This window comes from Balaenoptera musculus, chromosome 7 (genome assembly GCF_009873245.2).
Source record: "Balaenoptera musculus isolate JJ_BM4_2016_0621 chromosome 7, mBalMus1.pri.v3, whole genome shotgun sequence".
Lineage (NCBI taxonomy): Eukaryota > Metazoa > Chordata > Mammalia > Artiodactyla > Balaenopteridae > Balaenoptera > Balaenoptera musculus.
In genome coordinates, this window is record NC_045791.1 from 40,663,921 (window position 1) to 40,681,050 (window position 17,130).

General features: G+C 41.2%; 1 protein-coding gene across 1 annotated transcript in view; it reads right to left on the minus strand.

The window, feature by feature from the left end:
* CCDC148 (coiled-coil domain containing 148) overlaps nucleotides 1-17,130 on the minus strand; it is a 258,625-nt gene that overhangs the window by 6,322 nt on the left and 235,173 nt on the right. Inside the window, exon 13 of the mRNA XM_036858270.1 lies at nucleotides 157-274. Coding sequence (XP_036714165.1) covers nucleotides 157-274 — 118 coding nt within the window. The remainder of the gene's footprint in view (nucleotides 1-156; nucleotides 275-17,130) is intronic.

Here is a 17,130-nt window from a genome sequence, read left to right on the forward strand (position 1 = left end):
TCTAATTGCTCCCAGCAATGAACACCAGTGTCCCAATTTGGGGAAGTTACATTTTATATAGCAGATGTCATGAACTAAGCCCTAGTAATAATGTCATTAAGAGCACTTAGAAACATTTTTTTAAACCACCCATGAAATTTTCCAAATTAAAAACACCTGTTTCCTTAGGGCTTCTATTCGCTTCTCTCTCTCTGCTTCTTCAAGTGCTTCTTGAAGGGTCACTTCTTTTTTCTCCATCAAACGCTTTTCCAATAATTCTTGTCTGTATTTAACCCTTTAAAAATAATGCACAGGAAAGTTAGGAAAACATCATGATAATGGAGATTACGTGGATAGGCGCATAGGGACAGAAGGCACCTCAGAAGTGACATCACTGTCATACTGTTTTTACTTGCTTTTGGTTGATTTCTCATATCAAAACAATAAAGGATGCTTGTATAAAATACAATTTACAATAATTCTAATAACAATCATAGAACTGCAGGTCATGGGGCAGGAAAACATGGGGTAAAATCCAATCTATCTCTTTCTTCATTAAAATCTTTGTATGAACTGTCAGCTGCCACAGCTGCATCTAATCCAACCCAACAGATGACAGCTTCACTCTTATTTCAGCCGTCTTCTGGTAAGTTCTAACACAATTTGAGATGTTAAAAAGGCTATATTACTGATTAAATATACATAATTTTAGAAACACTGGTAAATAAAATACTAGAATAATATGCCCAAAGTATCTCAATTACTAGACTTTAAACCAAACTCTATACTGTTATTCATAACTATGTGTGTGTGTGTGTGTGTGTGTGTTAAGAAACTTTGAAAATTGCACTTTGACTGTAGATGGCAGCAAAAACATGACTTTCCCTTAGCATTCTGTTTCCATCCCCCTTAACAGCAGATATTAAAACAGGGCATATTTAAATACCTGTTTTAATACTCCCAGGTTCATTTGGGTCTCCTCAGCTGCCTTTTCAGGCAGCCTCCCTAACCATCTTCTTGCTCAAGCTATTCTTCTACTGAATTGTAGAGATAAGATTTGTCTTTTCAAAAACAGTAGGCATCTGGGTTCTCAAGGGTGTAGGTGGCCGTTGCCTCTGTCTTCCATCATTAACGGTTTAGATTTAACTTCCTCTATGGCATCAGTCACAAATGTGCTTTACCCTTAGCGTGCACACCTGCATTTTCCATGGATATCCCTTCGCTAGACCCTTTTTTATTCTGAATCCCGACATTTACTGAGGTGTTCACTAGGCACCAAGTCTTGTGCTAAGGGCTTTACCTCTTTTAGCTCAATTAGACTTCACATGTTGGGGTACCACTATTGATCCCATGTTAGGGTATCACTATTGATCCCATTTTAAAGATAAAGAAATGGAGGCAGAGACAAGTGACGTAAATTGTCCAAGCTCTCACACCCAGTAAATGGCAGAGCCTGAGGTCAAACCCAGGCAGACTGGCCCCAGGGCCCATGCGTACTCCTCACCCTCTCACCCCCATGCAACTAACCACTATGCTCTTCTCTCTTCTCCTCCCGACAGCTCCACTCACCTCACTGACTTATGAACACCTACTGTGTGCCAAACCCTGTGCTAGATATTGAAAGCACACTGAGAAAACGACTGTTCTTAAACAGTTTGTGGTTTAACAGAGACAAAGACAAGCCCAAGAACTAAACAAGGTATACAGTGTCTTCAGAGAGGTATAAATAAGGTCCACTGAGAATTCAGAGGAAGGTGCGATGACTACTTGCTGGGCTGTGAGAGAGACTGGTGAGCTTCAGCAAGAGCTCTTTAGAGGAGGCAGCGTCTGAGCTGGGTCTGGAGGACTAGAATTTGCAGAGGTCAGGAGACGCGGCGGCCGAGGTGGGGCAGAACAGGAGCCGGGATGGGGGTGAGTCCAGGGAGGCAGTCGCACTCAGGGTCCTGCACGTGCGGCGCTGGCATCCAAGAGTGGGCAACTTCTTCAGTTTTGCACCCCCGGGGGCCTCACATGCCCCACCTCGTCACAGCCCTGAGCAGGAAAGGGTTCACGGTGGCTAGAACAGAACAAGTGGATGAGCAATGACAGAGAGGCCCAGAAAAGCACCGGGGGGCTGAACCTGGTAGTTACATGGTCCCCTCAATGATTTGCTCCTGGGGAGGAAAACTCTTTAAAATCAGGTTGCTCCTGAGGCTGGCACTGAAGAAGGTGCTCTGAGAAAGGAGAGAAGGGAAGCAGGCGGCAGATGCTTTTCGAGGACAAAACCCAGAATGGGGTTTGGAAGGAAGATCCTAGGCTCCCTTGATGGCTGTGGCTGTTCTCCACCATCATCTCCCATTTCAGGAGTCAGTACAGTCAGCTACATGGATTAAAGAATCTGCAGACCAGATTGCTCCCCTTCTTTGCCGCCTCTCTGTCATGGAAAGCTCTATTTCTCTTTCCCTCCATTTTCACTAAGGCGTGACACAACCTCCCTAATGAGGTTCTACTCAGTTTAAGCACTGAGTACAAGCTAAGTGAACTACAGTGAAGGTTCAATTAAAAGACACCCTGGGATTTGACAATTACCATATGTTAATTCTCAGAACTTTTGAAAAGTTTCTCTTCCTCGGGATGTCTAGGTTGCTTTGTCTGCAGCAAAGTTTTGGCTGCTTTGTGGGAAAGTAACAGTTGTTTTATTTAGAGGAGCTTGACTAGTGAGGAAGAGGTTGCAGAGTGAGGCATTTGAGGCTGTGTGGTAAAGAAAGCTGGCTCATGCTTTACTTTGAGGCTCACTCATTTCTTCAACAAAAATTTGAGCACCTCTCTGCATCAATCACTGTGCTAAGCACTGGAGATACGATTTCAACACAGGAGACACACTCCTGTCCTCACAGAAGTGACCATATAATGCCGATACAAAGACCCAGGCAATTATGACACAGGGGGACTGTTGCTCTGATGGGACAATGGGGCAGAGGTCATGGGAGAGGTACCTTTGCCAGACTTGGGGCATTCAGGGAAGCAACCAACAGGAAGTGAATTTCAGATCTAAAAAGGGAGCAGGAATTCTCCAGATGGGGAGAGAATAGAAAGAATGTTCTAGGTAGAAAAAAAGAAATGGCAATATGAAGGCCCAGAAGGTGGGAGAGCACGGTACTTTTAAAGAACTGAAAAATACTTGGAATGACCAAAAATGAAAAAGGTAAGGTGAGGAGTGCCAAGAGCTGAGGCTGGGGAGGCAAGAGAGGCCAGACTGCGGGGGCTCTGCAAGCGTGAGGGCTTTGATCAGGGCAATGGGATCAGAAAACTCTCTCCTGTAATATGGAGGATGGACTGCAAGGAAGCAAGACCAGAGAGAATTATCCAGATGCAAGTTGATGGTTTCCTGAATTAGGGCAGGGGGAGGGGTGCTGGTAGGAGTTAAGGAGAAGACATGGATTTAAAATTTATGTAGAAAATAGAATAAGTAGGACTCGTTAGTGTTTTTTATGGGAAGAGGGGAGAGGAAGTTAAGGTTTCTATCTTGCATGATGAACAATGGCATCCCTCACTAAAACTGGGGACTTACAGAAACCGGGAAGGGAAGGAATTCGGTTCAGTTTAGACACAGATCTGCCGTCATAAGATCTGGACAGGGATCGTTATCAATGGCATGGGATTGAGTCCGAGGGACAGATGGCACCAGCCAGGAAGAGACTGTAGAGTAAGAAGAGAGGGAGGCCTTGCATTGGTTCCCAAGGAAACAACTTTTTTTCCTTCTTTTCTATATATATTTTCAGTATTTATAAATTTTATATCATTCATTCATTCGTTGGCTGGGCGCCCACTCTGTGCCAAGCACCGTTCTAGGGTGGGTGATCCATGCTGATTAAAACAAAAAAACCTGCTCGCATAGAGTTTCAATTCTAGACATATATATTTATTCATCTATTTAGAAGTTTAATTTCTTTTCAAAAGGCAGGGGATATTATCAGTTTAATTTCCCCACTCTGCTACAACCCAAGGAAGCAACTTTTAAGAAAGGGGCAGAAGAGGAGGAAACTAGGAGAATGAGGAGAAATGGTGGCAAAGAAGCGAAGGAAGATGGGAACAGCAATGTCACATGCTACAAATTAGTTATAATCTAAGATAATCATTGGATTAAATAACAGGGAGCCATTGGCGACCTCGGCATTAGAGAGGTGGCTGAAGAATTAGCGGGAGATAAGGAAGTAAGAGGGAGCAGAGACAACCCCTTCAGTAAGACTGATGCCAACGGGGAGGAGAGAGGCAGGGCAGTGCTGGTGGAAGCTGATCACAGTTGCATTGGCTCCAAAGTGATGATCAAGATGACTCAGACTACCACGAAGATTAGCCAAGGGAAGATTTCAGGAAACAGACACACTCAAATTCTTCATTCTTAGAGATGTTATCGTTTAAACTCAAATAATAATTCACTGTAAAGGGGGAAGCTCTTGGTACATCTTTCTTTTCCCGGTCTGGATAGAAAAATGTCTTTGCCTAAAGAGAAGTGATGCAGAAAAACTCCTGGGAGAAAGCCAAGTACTCACATATTCATGGGGAAAGAAAATAGCAACACAGTAAAGTCAATCATTTGGAAAATTTTCCACATAAATACCTTCAGCCATTTGAGGTAGCAGCTTTTCTCCAAATTAAACTGTCCTATGAAAGTCAATGTCAGGAAGTGGCAAAACTCAATAGTCTTTAAGCTCTGCACTGAATTCCCAAACAGGAATCCTAGGTTCTTCTCTCAGTCTGCTTTATGCTCCTTGAGTTGACGAAGGTTGAGAGTGCGGCAGAGGAGGCCTTTTCCACTCCTCTTGGGGGAGGAGAAGCATCATATTGTTCAAAAGCAACAGCTGCTGCAGAATCAGGCACAGCATTAACAATAATCTGAAAAGGATTTTGTTTAAGCCTCTGGACCTGCATGTAGTTGAAGGGACAAGAAGCTTTCATGTAGAAATGGAGAATTTATGTATAATTTTGGATAATTTTTATGTGTGTATTGCACTCTAAGAGATGAGTATACAAATGCAAATGGTTTGGAAACACCACGAACTTCAGTAACAGCCTCCCTTTGCTTTAGTGAAACTTCAGTAAGAACTGGGCAAAATATTAAGTACAAAATCTTGACCTCCCTCCTATCTGGAGACACAGGTAACTTCAGTCTAAAAGGAAGCTACAGCAAACAAGAGGGGAAAAAAGACTTCAGAATAATTGCTGATAGTGGGAGGTTCTACAGTTTTTGTTTGTTTTTTTTTAAAACTTAAGCAGTAAATAAAACAGCATTAACAACACATCTTAATTCGATTACTCTAACCAGTATGGAACTCCCATCAAAAATGTTTCAGGGAAGTAATTTGCCCTACTGAATTAGAGGCAGTTTCTAAACAAATCTGCTACTTCATTTTTAGGTGATGTGGCTTACTCAACATTGAACAAGAAATCTTTAACAGGCACACGCTGGAGGTGCTATTGCCACAGGGGTTTGAGCAGAAGCAGGGTGGTGAACCTGCTTCTGCCTGCTGGGAAATCCAGTTTCGGCTTAAACCCCACTCAGAAAGTTGTTTTGCCCACCAAGCAAAGAGAACCCCTCCGTGAGCTCTAGGGAACTCCAACAGGGAAGAGTGCGCAGATCAAAACATAGGCAGGCCAGGTGGCAGCACCTGTCCAAAGGTGGAGGCCTGGGGGAGAGGAGGCGGAGAAGCCAGCCCAGAGAAAAGAAGGGAGATAACATAACCAGTGCCGGTATCGCGCCTCTAACGATCCGGGTGATGAGACTCGACTCAGTGGGTGTTCTGGCTAAGGGCATAAGCAGAGACCAGTTCCTGCAAATGTAATGTGAACCCTGATACAAAGCAGTGACATCCTGGTACAGATCAGCATGGGACAAGAACAAAGAGGATTCACAGAGAACCCGCAGAACCACAAGGAGATGAACTCACGCCAACCCCAGAAAAAGATACTATTCTTCTAGCTCAGAGTGCTTACTGGTTCCTTTGTGCGGTGTAAAGGCAAGTTCCTATTGGAACTCCAGTCTTTAATTGATTAATTCAATTAGTCAACAGAGTTACTTGAGCACTTACTATGTGCCAAGCACTGCCCCAGGTGCTCAGGATAACAATAGTGAAAAATAAAAACCAGACAAGATCCCCCCTCTTAAATCTTACGTTATTTGTGGTTTATTCTATATAAGCATGCTTAAATTAACATCCTAGTAAAATACATAAAATTGTTTTAATAAATTATTTTTGAATTTATCACAAAGTCCTAAATTAAAGAGCTCCTTCTTATATTGCTCTAAAGCGACAGTTCTCAACTGTGACTATCATTGGAATTATCGGAACTTAGAAAAAGTTCTGATGCCAGGGTCCCACACCACTCTAATTACATCACAATCTGGTTCGGGGGCTCCAGCATTGGTATTTTGTTAAAAGTTCCCCAGGTGATTCTAATGAGCAGTCTGGTCTGAGTGCAGCACCACCTGGCCCCTTGGGTCCCTAATTTGCGCTAATGTCAGGATCACCTGGAGGGCTTGTTGAAGCGCAGATTGCTTGACTGCCTCCAGAGTTTCTGATCCAGAAGTAGTGAGGCGGGGTCTGAAAATCTGCATTTCTAAGAAGTTTCCAGGTGATGCTGGTTCTGCTGGTCTGGGGACCACACTTTGAGAACTACAGCAAAGATAAATATTTTGATTAGAGGGACTCTACCTGCCTACTGTTATCAAGACAAAACCAGATACAAATTACTACCCAGATAGGGCTTCTTATTTATGGTTGCATGTGCTAAACAGTTATATGCCTCAGGATTGACCCACACTAGAAGTTCCTGCTTTCATGCTACTGACGTTCAAGAGCAGAATCTTTAATTTGTGTCATATTTTAGATTCCACATATAAGTGATGTCATATTCCACTGTATATATATACCACATGTTCTTTATCTATGAAACAGAAACAGACTCACAGACATAGAGAACAGGCTTGTGGTTTCCAAGCAGGGGTGAGGATGGCAGAGGGTTGGATTGGGAGTTTGGGATTAGCAGATGCAAACTATTATATAGAGAATGAATAAATAACAAGGTCCTTAGTGTATAGCACAGGGAACTATATTCAATGTCCTGTGATAAACCGTAATGGAAAAGAATATGAAAAAGAATGTTTATGTGTATGTATGACTGAATCACTTTGGTGTACACCAGAAACTAACACAACGTTGTAAATTAAGGGTACTTCAATTTAAAGAGAAAAAAAAAAGAGCAGAATCTTTCAACCCCATCCCACCCCCATGACTCTAACACACATGGATGACAGGTTCCCTCAGTGGCAGTGGTCCGCCCCGGCTTGGGTCAGTGTCAGTGACGGGTAGTTGCAACAATGGCTGTTACTGAACCTCTTTCTTTCCCTCCAATGGACAAAACACTGGTGTATCCTGATGACAGTTGAAAATCTCAGATTCCTGGTGATATTTAAAGGGTCTGTTCAGTAAAATCAAAGAAGGAAGAAACAACTTGAGAGCACTTCAGCTATGAGCCACTTCCCTTGGGAATAGTTCTTGCAACTCCAGGGGGGTAAATATTTTTCATGCTGGAAGTGAAAACCCATAAATAAGAGTCATGTACATTTTCCTGTTGGTTGTAATCAGTTCCAACCTAGCCACCTGAGTTCACTTGAGTTAGAAATGCAGAGATATAAACAGTTGTGAAACAAGGACTTAAACCTGGGAATCCAGACTATAGGACAAGATGTGCGGAGAGGGTTACTGAAAGAATGTTGCAAATATATTAGCCCTTGCCTCAAGTTAGTGCAGAAAGACATCTCTGCCACGTTTATCCTCCTCTTTTCGAACTACTCCTAACCCTTTCCATCTACTTTTCAGTAATCCTTTTATATCCTCACATAGCCTCAAAACTTTCCTAGAATACTCCTTTCCAATAGCATTTCAAGTAGGGTACAAGAAATAAAAGATGCATTGTCTATCGGGAATTAAAAGCAATAATAAAAGCCTGTCTTCTTTTTTTTTAATCACCATGCATCAGCAACTCTAAACAAAGTTAGTGATAAAAACTCCCTCCACTGGAGCATGCAGCCCCATCTCACTGACTCTCGGCTGCTCCTTTCAAATGTTTCCCTTAACTGAAAACCAGTGCTTCCCAGGTGATCCTACTTCCATTGTTACCCTTTTACAATGAATGGTAAGGGAAGAAGGCTAGCATTTTCCTGGCTCTCCAACAATTCCAGAAAAGTTTTATCCATTGACTTGGGTTAGACCATCCTCTCTCTAATAGGGTTCTTGGGATCAACTACTGGCTTCCCAGGTCACTGCCCGACATTTCCTGAGGGTTATTCAAAACTCCACTCTTACAGTTCCTTGATTCCCCAGCAGCATTTGCTTCTCCCCTCCTTCAACAGCCCACTCCTTAGACCAAACTTGGAGCTTGGCATCACCTATTGAAACTGTGGGTAATCATTATCAAATCCATTTCACCTGCCTTCACTAATCAAGGTCATTTTAAGACTTGCATGTTCTCCAAGCTGCACGGAGCCTATACAATAAGATGTTTACCTGAGTTGTTTTCCGGGAACTAGGAGTCAGGTGTGTCTAGCTCGAGCTGAGCTGGTTAAGACTGGATAGGACCACCAACCCTCCAACTGAGCATGCACGAGTGTACGCTAGGTCACCTTTTGATGTCAGAGAGCTGAAAACTCCACCCTCAGATCGTGCTAAGCATCTCCATTTTTGAACATGCAAAGGCCTGTAGCTTAGTTACACGTGAGCAGAACGATGATTGCTGCACCTTTTTCCAACCAACTTTCCCCATGCTCCCTACACCTCAGACCATCCTGCTGCTTTATTCTTTATCCCACAAATACCCGGAGCCCCTTGCCTCTGGGGAGGGGGCTCTGAGACTTGTTCTCCTGTCTCCTTACTTGGCTGCTTAGCTAATAAACGCTCTCTTTGCTGCACACCTCTGGCTTCTCAGCGTTTTGCCTTGCTGCCTGTCAGGCAAAACGAACCTGGTCTGAGAACACCATTTCCCCGCCAAAATTTTACACTGAGGGATTCTGTTCTGACTCCAATCTCTAGGGTCACCACATATACTGATGAAGGCTGCATGCTGCATAACTCTAGGAATGGACTGCCTTCCAACCTCCCATCCTTTTTATGTTCACTCATTTAACCTTACTCAACCTGCTACTACTTTAGCCTATCAGGCTCTCCATTTCTCAACAATATTTATGAACTATGAACTTTGTGCCAGGAACTGGGCTAGGTCTTTCCCTCATGTAGTTTACTGTCATTCTACCTCTTCCTTTTCTCCCAGGCTATGAGGCACAATCAGATTTTACTTAATTCTCTCTCCAGCTTTGGATCGATGGGCCTATCTCTTCAAAGGTATTATCATTAATATTCTTTTATTGTCTTCTTTTCTTTCCACATCTGCTCTGACAATTTCCAACCCTCATTCTTCATTGAATTTATTATATATTTGTGAGGTTTGAACCTTACCTAGACATTTAACACTCCTCCAGAATGATTTTATCTACCCCAGCTGCTTGATAGTCTCCCTCTTAGCAGAGAACCTCACCTCCTACTTTACTGAAAAGAAAAGGCCATAAGCGTTCACTTTCCCTACCATGCTTTGTTCACTTCCAATCTTGTCAGGACTCATCTTTATTCATCCTTTCCTCCTTAAACCTGGGCTCTTAATCCCATAAACCTAGTCGTCTCTAGGTCCTTGCTCCAGAAGTGAATCTTTTCCTTTCCTATTTCTTCAGTCTTTCTCCCCTCCATGGTTCCTTTTCTTCTGCATACAAACTTCTTCAAATGGGGAAAATACATATCTTTCAACTCTCTCTTTTCAGCTACCATCCTCTTTTTCCCTTCCCGGCAAAATTTCTTAAATGGAGTAGCCATACTTTGTCTCTAATTCTTTGCGTCTGATTTAGTCCAAAACCCCCTGCAGTCTGGCCTCTGACCTTTCCACTCTGTGGAAACTGCTCTCCCCAATGTCTCCAAATTGTGAACTCAGAGCCTTCTTTAAAAGCTCCTCTGACTTGACTTAACAATGCCTGGTACTGATGACCACCTCCTTCATGAATGCACATCCTATTTCTGACTGCTTTTCCTCATATTTTACTGGCTCCTCCTCATCTGTCCACCCAAGTTTCCAACACAAATCCTCTTTTTAAATCCACAATTTAAAAACATTGTCTGGGAAATATGACTTCAGCTACAATCAAGGCATGAATAGCTGCTCCTTCAAAGCCCCAAATCCTTTGATCTTTTATTTTTTCTCTATGTAATTTCAGGATTGACTTCAGTTAAGTCCCTCAAATTTAACTATATTACAGTGATAGTTAAATGCAGAGCTTCTGCCTTAATGGGCATTTGAGCTTGGTATAGTGTTGACATCCTTTTGTGAAAACTTAGGAACAAACCTAATGACACACGGCTAAGTAGAAGTCTGGAATTTCTCCCCAGATCCTCTTAGAAATGAACCACCGTGGCACCATGGGTACCATGGACAGGGCCAAGATTCTGCCTAGCCAATTATTTTGGGTTCGCTCTAATCCAAAGGCTGAGACTTATGTTTCCAATGTTTAATACCTTATAACATGGCTGCAACAATTTTAGCCTGAAATATTTATAGTACAGTTAGTCACTTCAGCTACTTAAAAATCATAGAATGTATAACTTTGAGCAATACAACTTCTTGGAACCAAGAAATTTTTTATGTGCTTAAACAACTGACTGGGCACACAACATTTGGGATTACTAGCTATAAACCATTTTATAAATAGGAGATATCTTCCAAAAATAATGACTTTAATATTAGAAGAGTTGATTTTTTTAATCTCTGCTTTCTGATAGTAATTGTATAGGGCTACTGCCTATTATGGCCAAATTAGATTTTAATAATTAGACCACACTGTGGTAAACACCTGTTGTTTTTTTAGCCTCTAGCATCAACCTAGTAACACCAATCCCCTTCAAACTGCCTCACCTCATTCCACGTAGGTCTGTTGAAGCCTGTAATCAAGAATCCCCCCACCTTTCCTCGTATTAGGGGTTTACATGTGACCAGATATGGTTATAGTAGTATATTACAAATAGGACCACAGTGATTGGCCCTCAGTGAGCACGTGAATTCAGCTGAGCCAATTGGAATCTTTCCCTGGGGATTTATATATGGATATTGAAGAAGAAAAGTTTTCTCTTCTCTCTGAAGTTACTAACCTTGAATCATGTGATTAACCCTGGAGCTGCCTGTAGCCATATCTCCCTCTCCTTCTGCCCCCCCAAGCCCAGACACATGAGGAAGTCCGTTTCAATGCGCAAACAGGTACAAAGTAAATAAGTAGAGAGTGAGAGGAACCTGAAGATGCCATCTGAGTCCCTGAGGCAAGACCCACTTCTGGATTTCCATTCACGTGAATCAATCCATTCTCTTTTCCGCCTAAGCTAGTTTGAGTTAGGTTTCTCTCAGTTGCTTCTGAGGAATCCTGACTAATAAACATATCTTCTATTTATAAGGGAACACTTACCTTTTTTACCCTCTCTAACAGGGGAGCACATACAGAGCTGTTCCAAGTAGTAATCAGTTCATTTCCCAAATTGATGGCCCATGGAATGTTAAGATCCCACAGGATGTTAACATGTGTGCCATCAAAAATGTGTTGGACGTTCCAGTAAGTTTGAGGAAAACTAAGATAAAGTGAAATAAGTTTCTTTATAGTAGGATCTCTAAAAATATTTATTATGATACAGCGGTATGCATCTCCAAAAGGAGGACTTAGTGTGCTAATTTCCCCAAATTATCTGATAATAGAAACTTTTTCCATAGAACCCGGTTTGGGAAATGTTACTTGCCTTTCCATGAACAAGCAGAGATATTCAAGTAAATGAACCAATGGGCATAAACACAAATACACTTATTGGTTTGTATTATAGTTATTTGTTTTCACATGTTGCTCCTGTTAGACTGCATTTCCTGAGTATACTGGCTATGTCTTAATTGCCTTTGTATCCCCGATAACTAGAATAGGGCCTAAAACAAAAGGTATGCACCAATACATGAAAGACAGAATGAATGATGAATGAATTTCTAAAGCTATGGAAAGCACCCAATTGAACTTCCTAAGTAGAAGGTAAATGACAGGATATGGGAGTTGATAAAATAAAAAGTTAAGAATAAATTGAATACACACTTCTCCATTAAGCCTGTCAAATTAGTCAGTGGGTATTCCTTCGTAAGGTATTTAATCATTTAAGGAGTGAAGAGAAGTTGAATTACTGGAAAACAAATCAGGTGTCCAGTTTCTTTGGACAATCAGGAACCATTGATGCTAAAAGGCAAACTCAAATGACATCCATGGAGCAGACTTGCTGGTACTGTGATTTCGGAGGGGCAGCACAGGGACGAATCATCACATGTTGGCTTGCAGGAATTATTTATTATGAACTGAAATTTAAAAGGCTACCCAGGCAAATCTGCATTTATTTGCCTAATTGCTTCCTTACATTCATTTATTCAATGTATTCATATTAAATGCCACATACATGAATGTATAAAAATCATATTCTGCAAAACATAGGAAAAGCCCAGAGCAGCTGGAAACACCTATCAAGTAGACAAGAGCAGAGCCTATATCTGGATTTTTGAGCCTGTATCTGGAGCTTGCCATTTGCCATCATATGAGTTCACTAAGAAAAGACATCTGTCATTCAACACTAATTGGGTAGTTTGCACAGTGACTCTTGAACTCACAAATGGTTTACAGTAGATAAAAAATGGTTTATGGTAGTTTAACATCACAATTTATATGTATCGCATTTTAAAAATCTTTAAGATGCTACATAATCATTTTATCCGCTGTATAAAAAGGGAACTTATGTTGGTTTATCTCACAATATTAGAAGCTATCTTTAAATTCTTCCCACTTAGGTTTGTAAAGAAAAAGAAATGATTTAAAGGTAAGAAAAAGATAAGCATGGGTGATTAGCTTTATTGGAGCTTTTTTTTTTCCCTCTGAAGGATTCTTAGAAGATACATACAATTTCTGACAACCCTAATTTCAATTAAGAGTGTTTTCAGAATCAGAAATACTGAAAGAGGCATTGCATTAGTGTGGAACTTTGAAAAGTCACACTAATAAAATATACCACTGTGTTATCGAATCATAATATTTCAGTCTGGTTTTATCTCTTTTTAACTTCTGATTTTAATTGGTCCTCGTTCTTCCAGGGATAGACCTGTATCGTTATGATGGAACTGGTTTTTCTTCTTCAGAAGTCGTGATGGGATGGCATTGAGACAACAAAAGAAACCAGTCCTCTCCCTCAAACAAATGATTTAATTAAATAAGATTAATAAAACTTGCCTTCTCTAATACTGGTTGAAAATCCCCCTTACATTCTCTTTCTTCCTTCCCAGGTCTCTCAGAACTTCTGTAGACAGCAAACATCAAAAAGACCAAAGATTTTTATAGTGATTCAGCCACCCACGGCAATGAAGTAAACCCTGATTTTCTTTCAGCCTAGGAAAAGATCAGCAAAGAGGCTTCACAAATAGCCTCTTCAACATTTGAGGTTAAAAAAAAAAAAAATCAGTGTAGCAGAAAGGTTACTTTCAAAAATATCGTTGGGTGGGTTTGTTTCCTTTCTTTTTGCCTTTTTTTTTTTTTTTATCCACACCACTCTTCTAATCCACACCCACCCCCCATACAAACATTATAAAATATTTTCTTTACCAAAATTTTTTGGTTAGGCATTTAAAGTATATTTTTTAAAAAACAAATGATAAAATATATTTCGTTTTGGATGTGACATTTCTAGCGCCTCTTTTCCTTTGCTCAGTCCCTCAAATGGTGATTTACTCCTGCTGCAGCTGGAGTTTCCCCCTTCAAGTTTCAACTAGCTTCTCAGGTGACTTTCCTGCCAAGGCTCGCCTCTCTTAGCAGTCTCCTTTCTCTCAGAGTTCAGCCTCCCTATGTGAGCTCTGGAATCTTTGTTCCTTATTCCTTTAGAGACAGACACCTCCACAAAGCAGCGCCCCCTACAGTCCTGCCAAGTGAACACTGGCATTTGGATCTGGGAGCACAGGGCCGGTCCCTAGGGCACCTTCAAGAGCTTTGTTCCCTACACTGCAGTTTTTCAGGTGAGAGGTCAAAGCTTATGTTCTAGAAAGGCTATTACTTGAGGCCAAGAGAGAGAGATGTGTGGTTTTCTCCAGAGCCCAAGCAGATAAACAAAGTTGAAAATAGTATTATTGACTAAACTGATAGGGAACCAACTTTATTGGAAAAGATAAAATAATAAACTGGACAGAGATTTACAAATAATACCTAGGTTCCTGACTCTTAGGACCTCTTTTAAAGGAGACCTATAATTTCAACAGCATTATTTAGGTACGGGCAGAAATAAATCTCCAGAAGCCCTGTATTTTCCTTTCCTACATTAAATTAAAGATGTCCACACCCGTATTCCATGGGACTTCTCTTTGGAAGCCTTTCAAAGGAAATGGAGAAATTCCTAGAGGAGGGTCACGGGCCAAAGAAGTACAATAAAGCAGGCTTACAAAAAACGCACAATTCGTACAATTTAACAGTATATCAGAATTGCAATTGAATCCCAAACTTGGGGAGCAGCTGGGGAAAGGGTGGAGAGGCTGAAGAGAAGTAGGGAAGTTTCCTAAGTAAGTTGGTGGTGTAAACACAATAGATAATTAACTTTTATGAAACTGTATTTTAATAAACGTTGCAATGGCCCAGTGTTGGCCCATCTAGACACAGCTAACAAGGACACCGAGAGGTGGTTGTGTCTCGTGTGTTCAAATTTTGCACAGAGAACAAAGCAACAGCGTGAGAGGTTCCTTAGGAAGAAGAGTTCCCTCCCATCACAAGAACTTCACAGTAATTGAGCTCAGAAAACTGGCTGACCTGGTCTTCCCAAGGGGACTAATCATAACCCCCAAACAGTGAACCCGCAGGAAAATCCACTTAGTCCATGTTAAAATGACAAAAGGGGTGTGCATCTTGCTCCTCAAAGGTAGATTATTTACTCTAACCCAAGCTACTGGGCAATCCAATAGCCTGGATAGCAAAAAGAAGGCTATTTTATTTCCTCTAAAAGCTATAAGCTGAGTGTCTACACAATTCTAATGTCTTAGAGATACAGCCAACCTTGTCACATATATGAAAGGCAACTCACATTTTTCTCTCCAAGTGACTCTAAATTTTAATCTTTATTGTTCTCTCCCAGATGTCACAACTCCTCTCTGCCAGATTCCCCATTATTTCAAAAGACAAGAATATTCCCTGAGGCCTCCTTTTGAATATATATCTTTCTGAGGCCATGTCTCTGGTTTCCCTGAAGGCTGTCACATCAATAAATCTATCTTCTGCCTGGATCCTTGGTTTTGAAAATAATTTTACCACCTTGGCCAGGCACAGCCAACATTTCTCTCTTACACGTATTCTTCGGTTCAAGTAGAAAGACTTGCTTGGGCTGTTCTATTTCTATGCATAAAAATGTTCACATGCAGAATTTGGCATAATTGCAGATGGAGACAAGCCTTTCTGCAAAGAGGCCAATTGCTACATATGGACCACAGGAAGACCCAACCTGAGCCTGGTCCAACATAAAATCATTTATGTCCATTGCACGGACGCCTGGGAAGGTGTGGTTTGTGGGACAATACTCTGACAGATCATAAGGATTAACTTGCACCAAAAGCTCCCAGTATTGAAAAAAAAAAAAAAAGCATCAAAAAGCTTTGCTCTTTTGGAAACATTTAAAGGTTTCAAGCCCACACACACTCAGATAGTACTGATAATCCTCTCTGTTTGTGGGATTTGGAAGAGCTACAAAGAATGAAGAGCCACAATATTTTGACAAAGTGATATATTCTTCTCTTTAGGTGTATTTGATGGAAACTTTTAGACTTTCCTCCTTCGGTTAATACAATGTAATAAATACAACAACGTTTGAGTATATGAAGACTTTATAGGAACACAATAGATAAATATACACACTTCTCTGGTATATATAAAGTGCCGATATTTTTAAAAATCACCGTTTGTATAAAACTTTACAGTTTTCAGGTTTCTCTCACATACATTATCAGGACAGATTCTGTATAAAAAATAACTTATTATTCAACTAATATCTAAAGAGCATTACTCCACTTCTCCTGATTATATGAGAGAGGGTGTCAGCATTTTTTAATTTAATTAGGATTTATACCCTACCTGTTTCCAAACAAGATTTGAAATGATCTATAATATTAAACCCATGGAAAAACAGCCACATTACAACTCAAAGATATTTTACAGAACCAAGTAAAAGGAGTAGATGTTTCTAAGCAACTGCAACAAATTGTCACAGCTGGGCCATGAACTTGCTTCTCACAGGAGTCAGCATTTGCTCACCAGGTGGGAATGCTGAAACTCTGGGCCTGCGTAACAGTATGTTACCAGACCTGTCTCACCAGCAGGGTCCCTGGATTAATTATACTACTGCACTTCTCAGAAAGTGGTTGGTAAACCAACTGCACTGGAATCTTTAACAGTGCTTATTTTTAAAATGTTGCTTTCCTGGACCTGACCTAGGATCGCTGGTTGTAGGATTCCGGGATCTATATTTTCACATACCCATCAGGTGATGTTTTTGCTCTTGAAAGTTTGGAAACCCTGCTTTGCTGGGATCGGTGCTTGCTGCACAGGAACTATAGAAAACCCAGCATCAAGAAGGTAGAAAATTGTTCGAGTGATCAGTCCCTTGCATACTGCTTTATGCCTTCCTGTTTCTGCCTGTGCTTATCCTACTTTCAAATGTTTTGCCCATTGCCCACTTGATGTTTTACTTTGAATGGCCCCGTGTGCTTGGCCTCTTCTGACTGTAATGTTATTCTCCTTCCAGCATCCCATCCCCTTCCTGCTCATCAGCTTTTTAAAAAATTCCTGCCACAGATTCCTGATATTTGTGTATGTTCCAACACCTGCTGGTTACTCCTAAACTCACTTTGATAGTTCCGCACAGGCTACTACACTCTCTGTTTGTCTCACTTGGGATCAGATTACTCCATTGCCCTTCATGGGAACCTGGGAGACACCCCCTCTCCAGCTTCTGGCCATCGATGCCCAGATATAGCCCTAAGTAGGAGAAA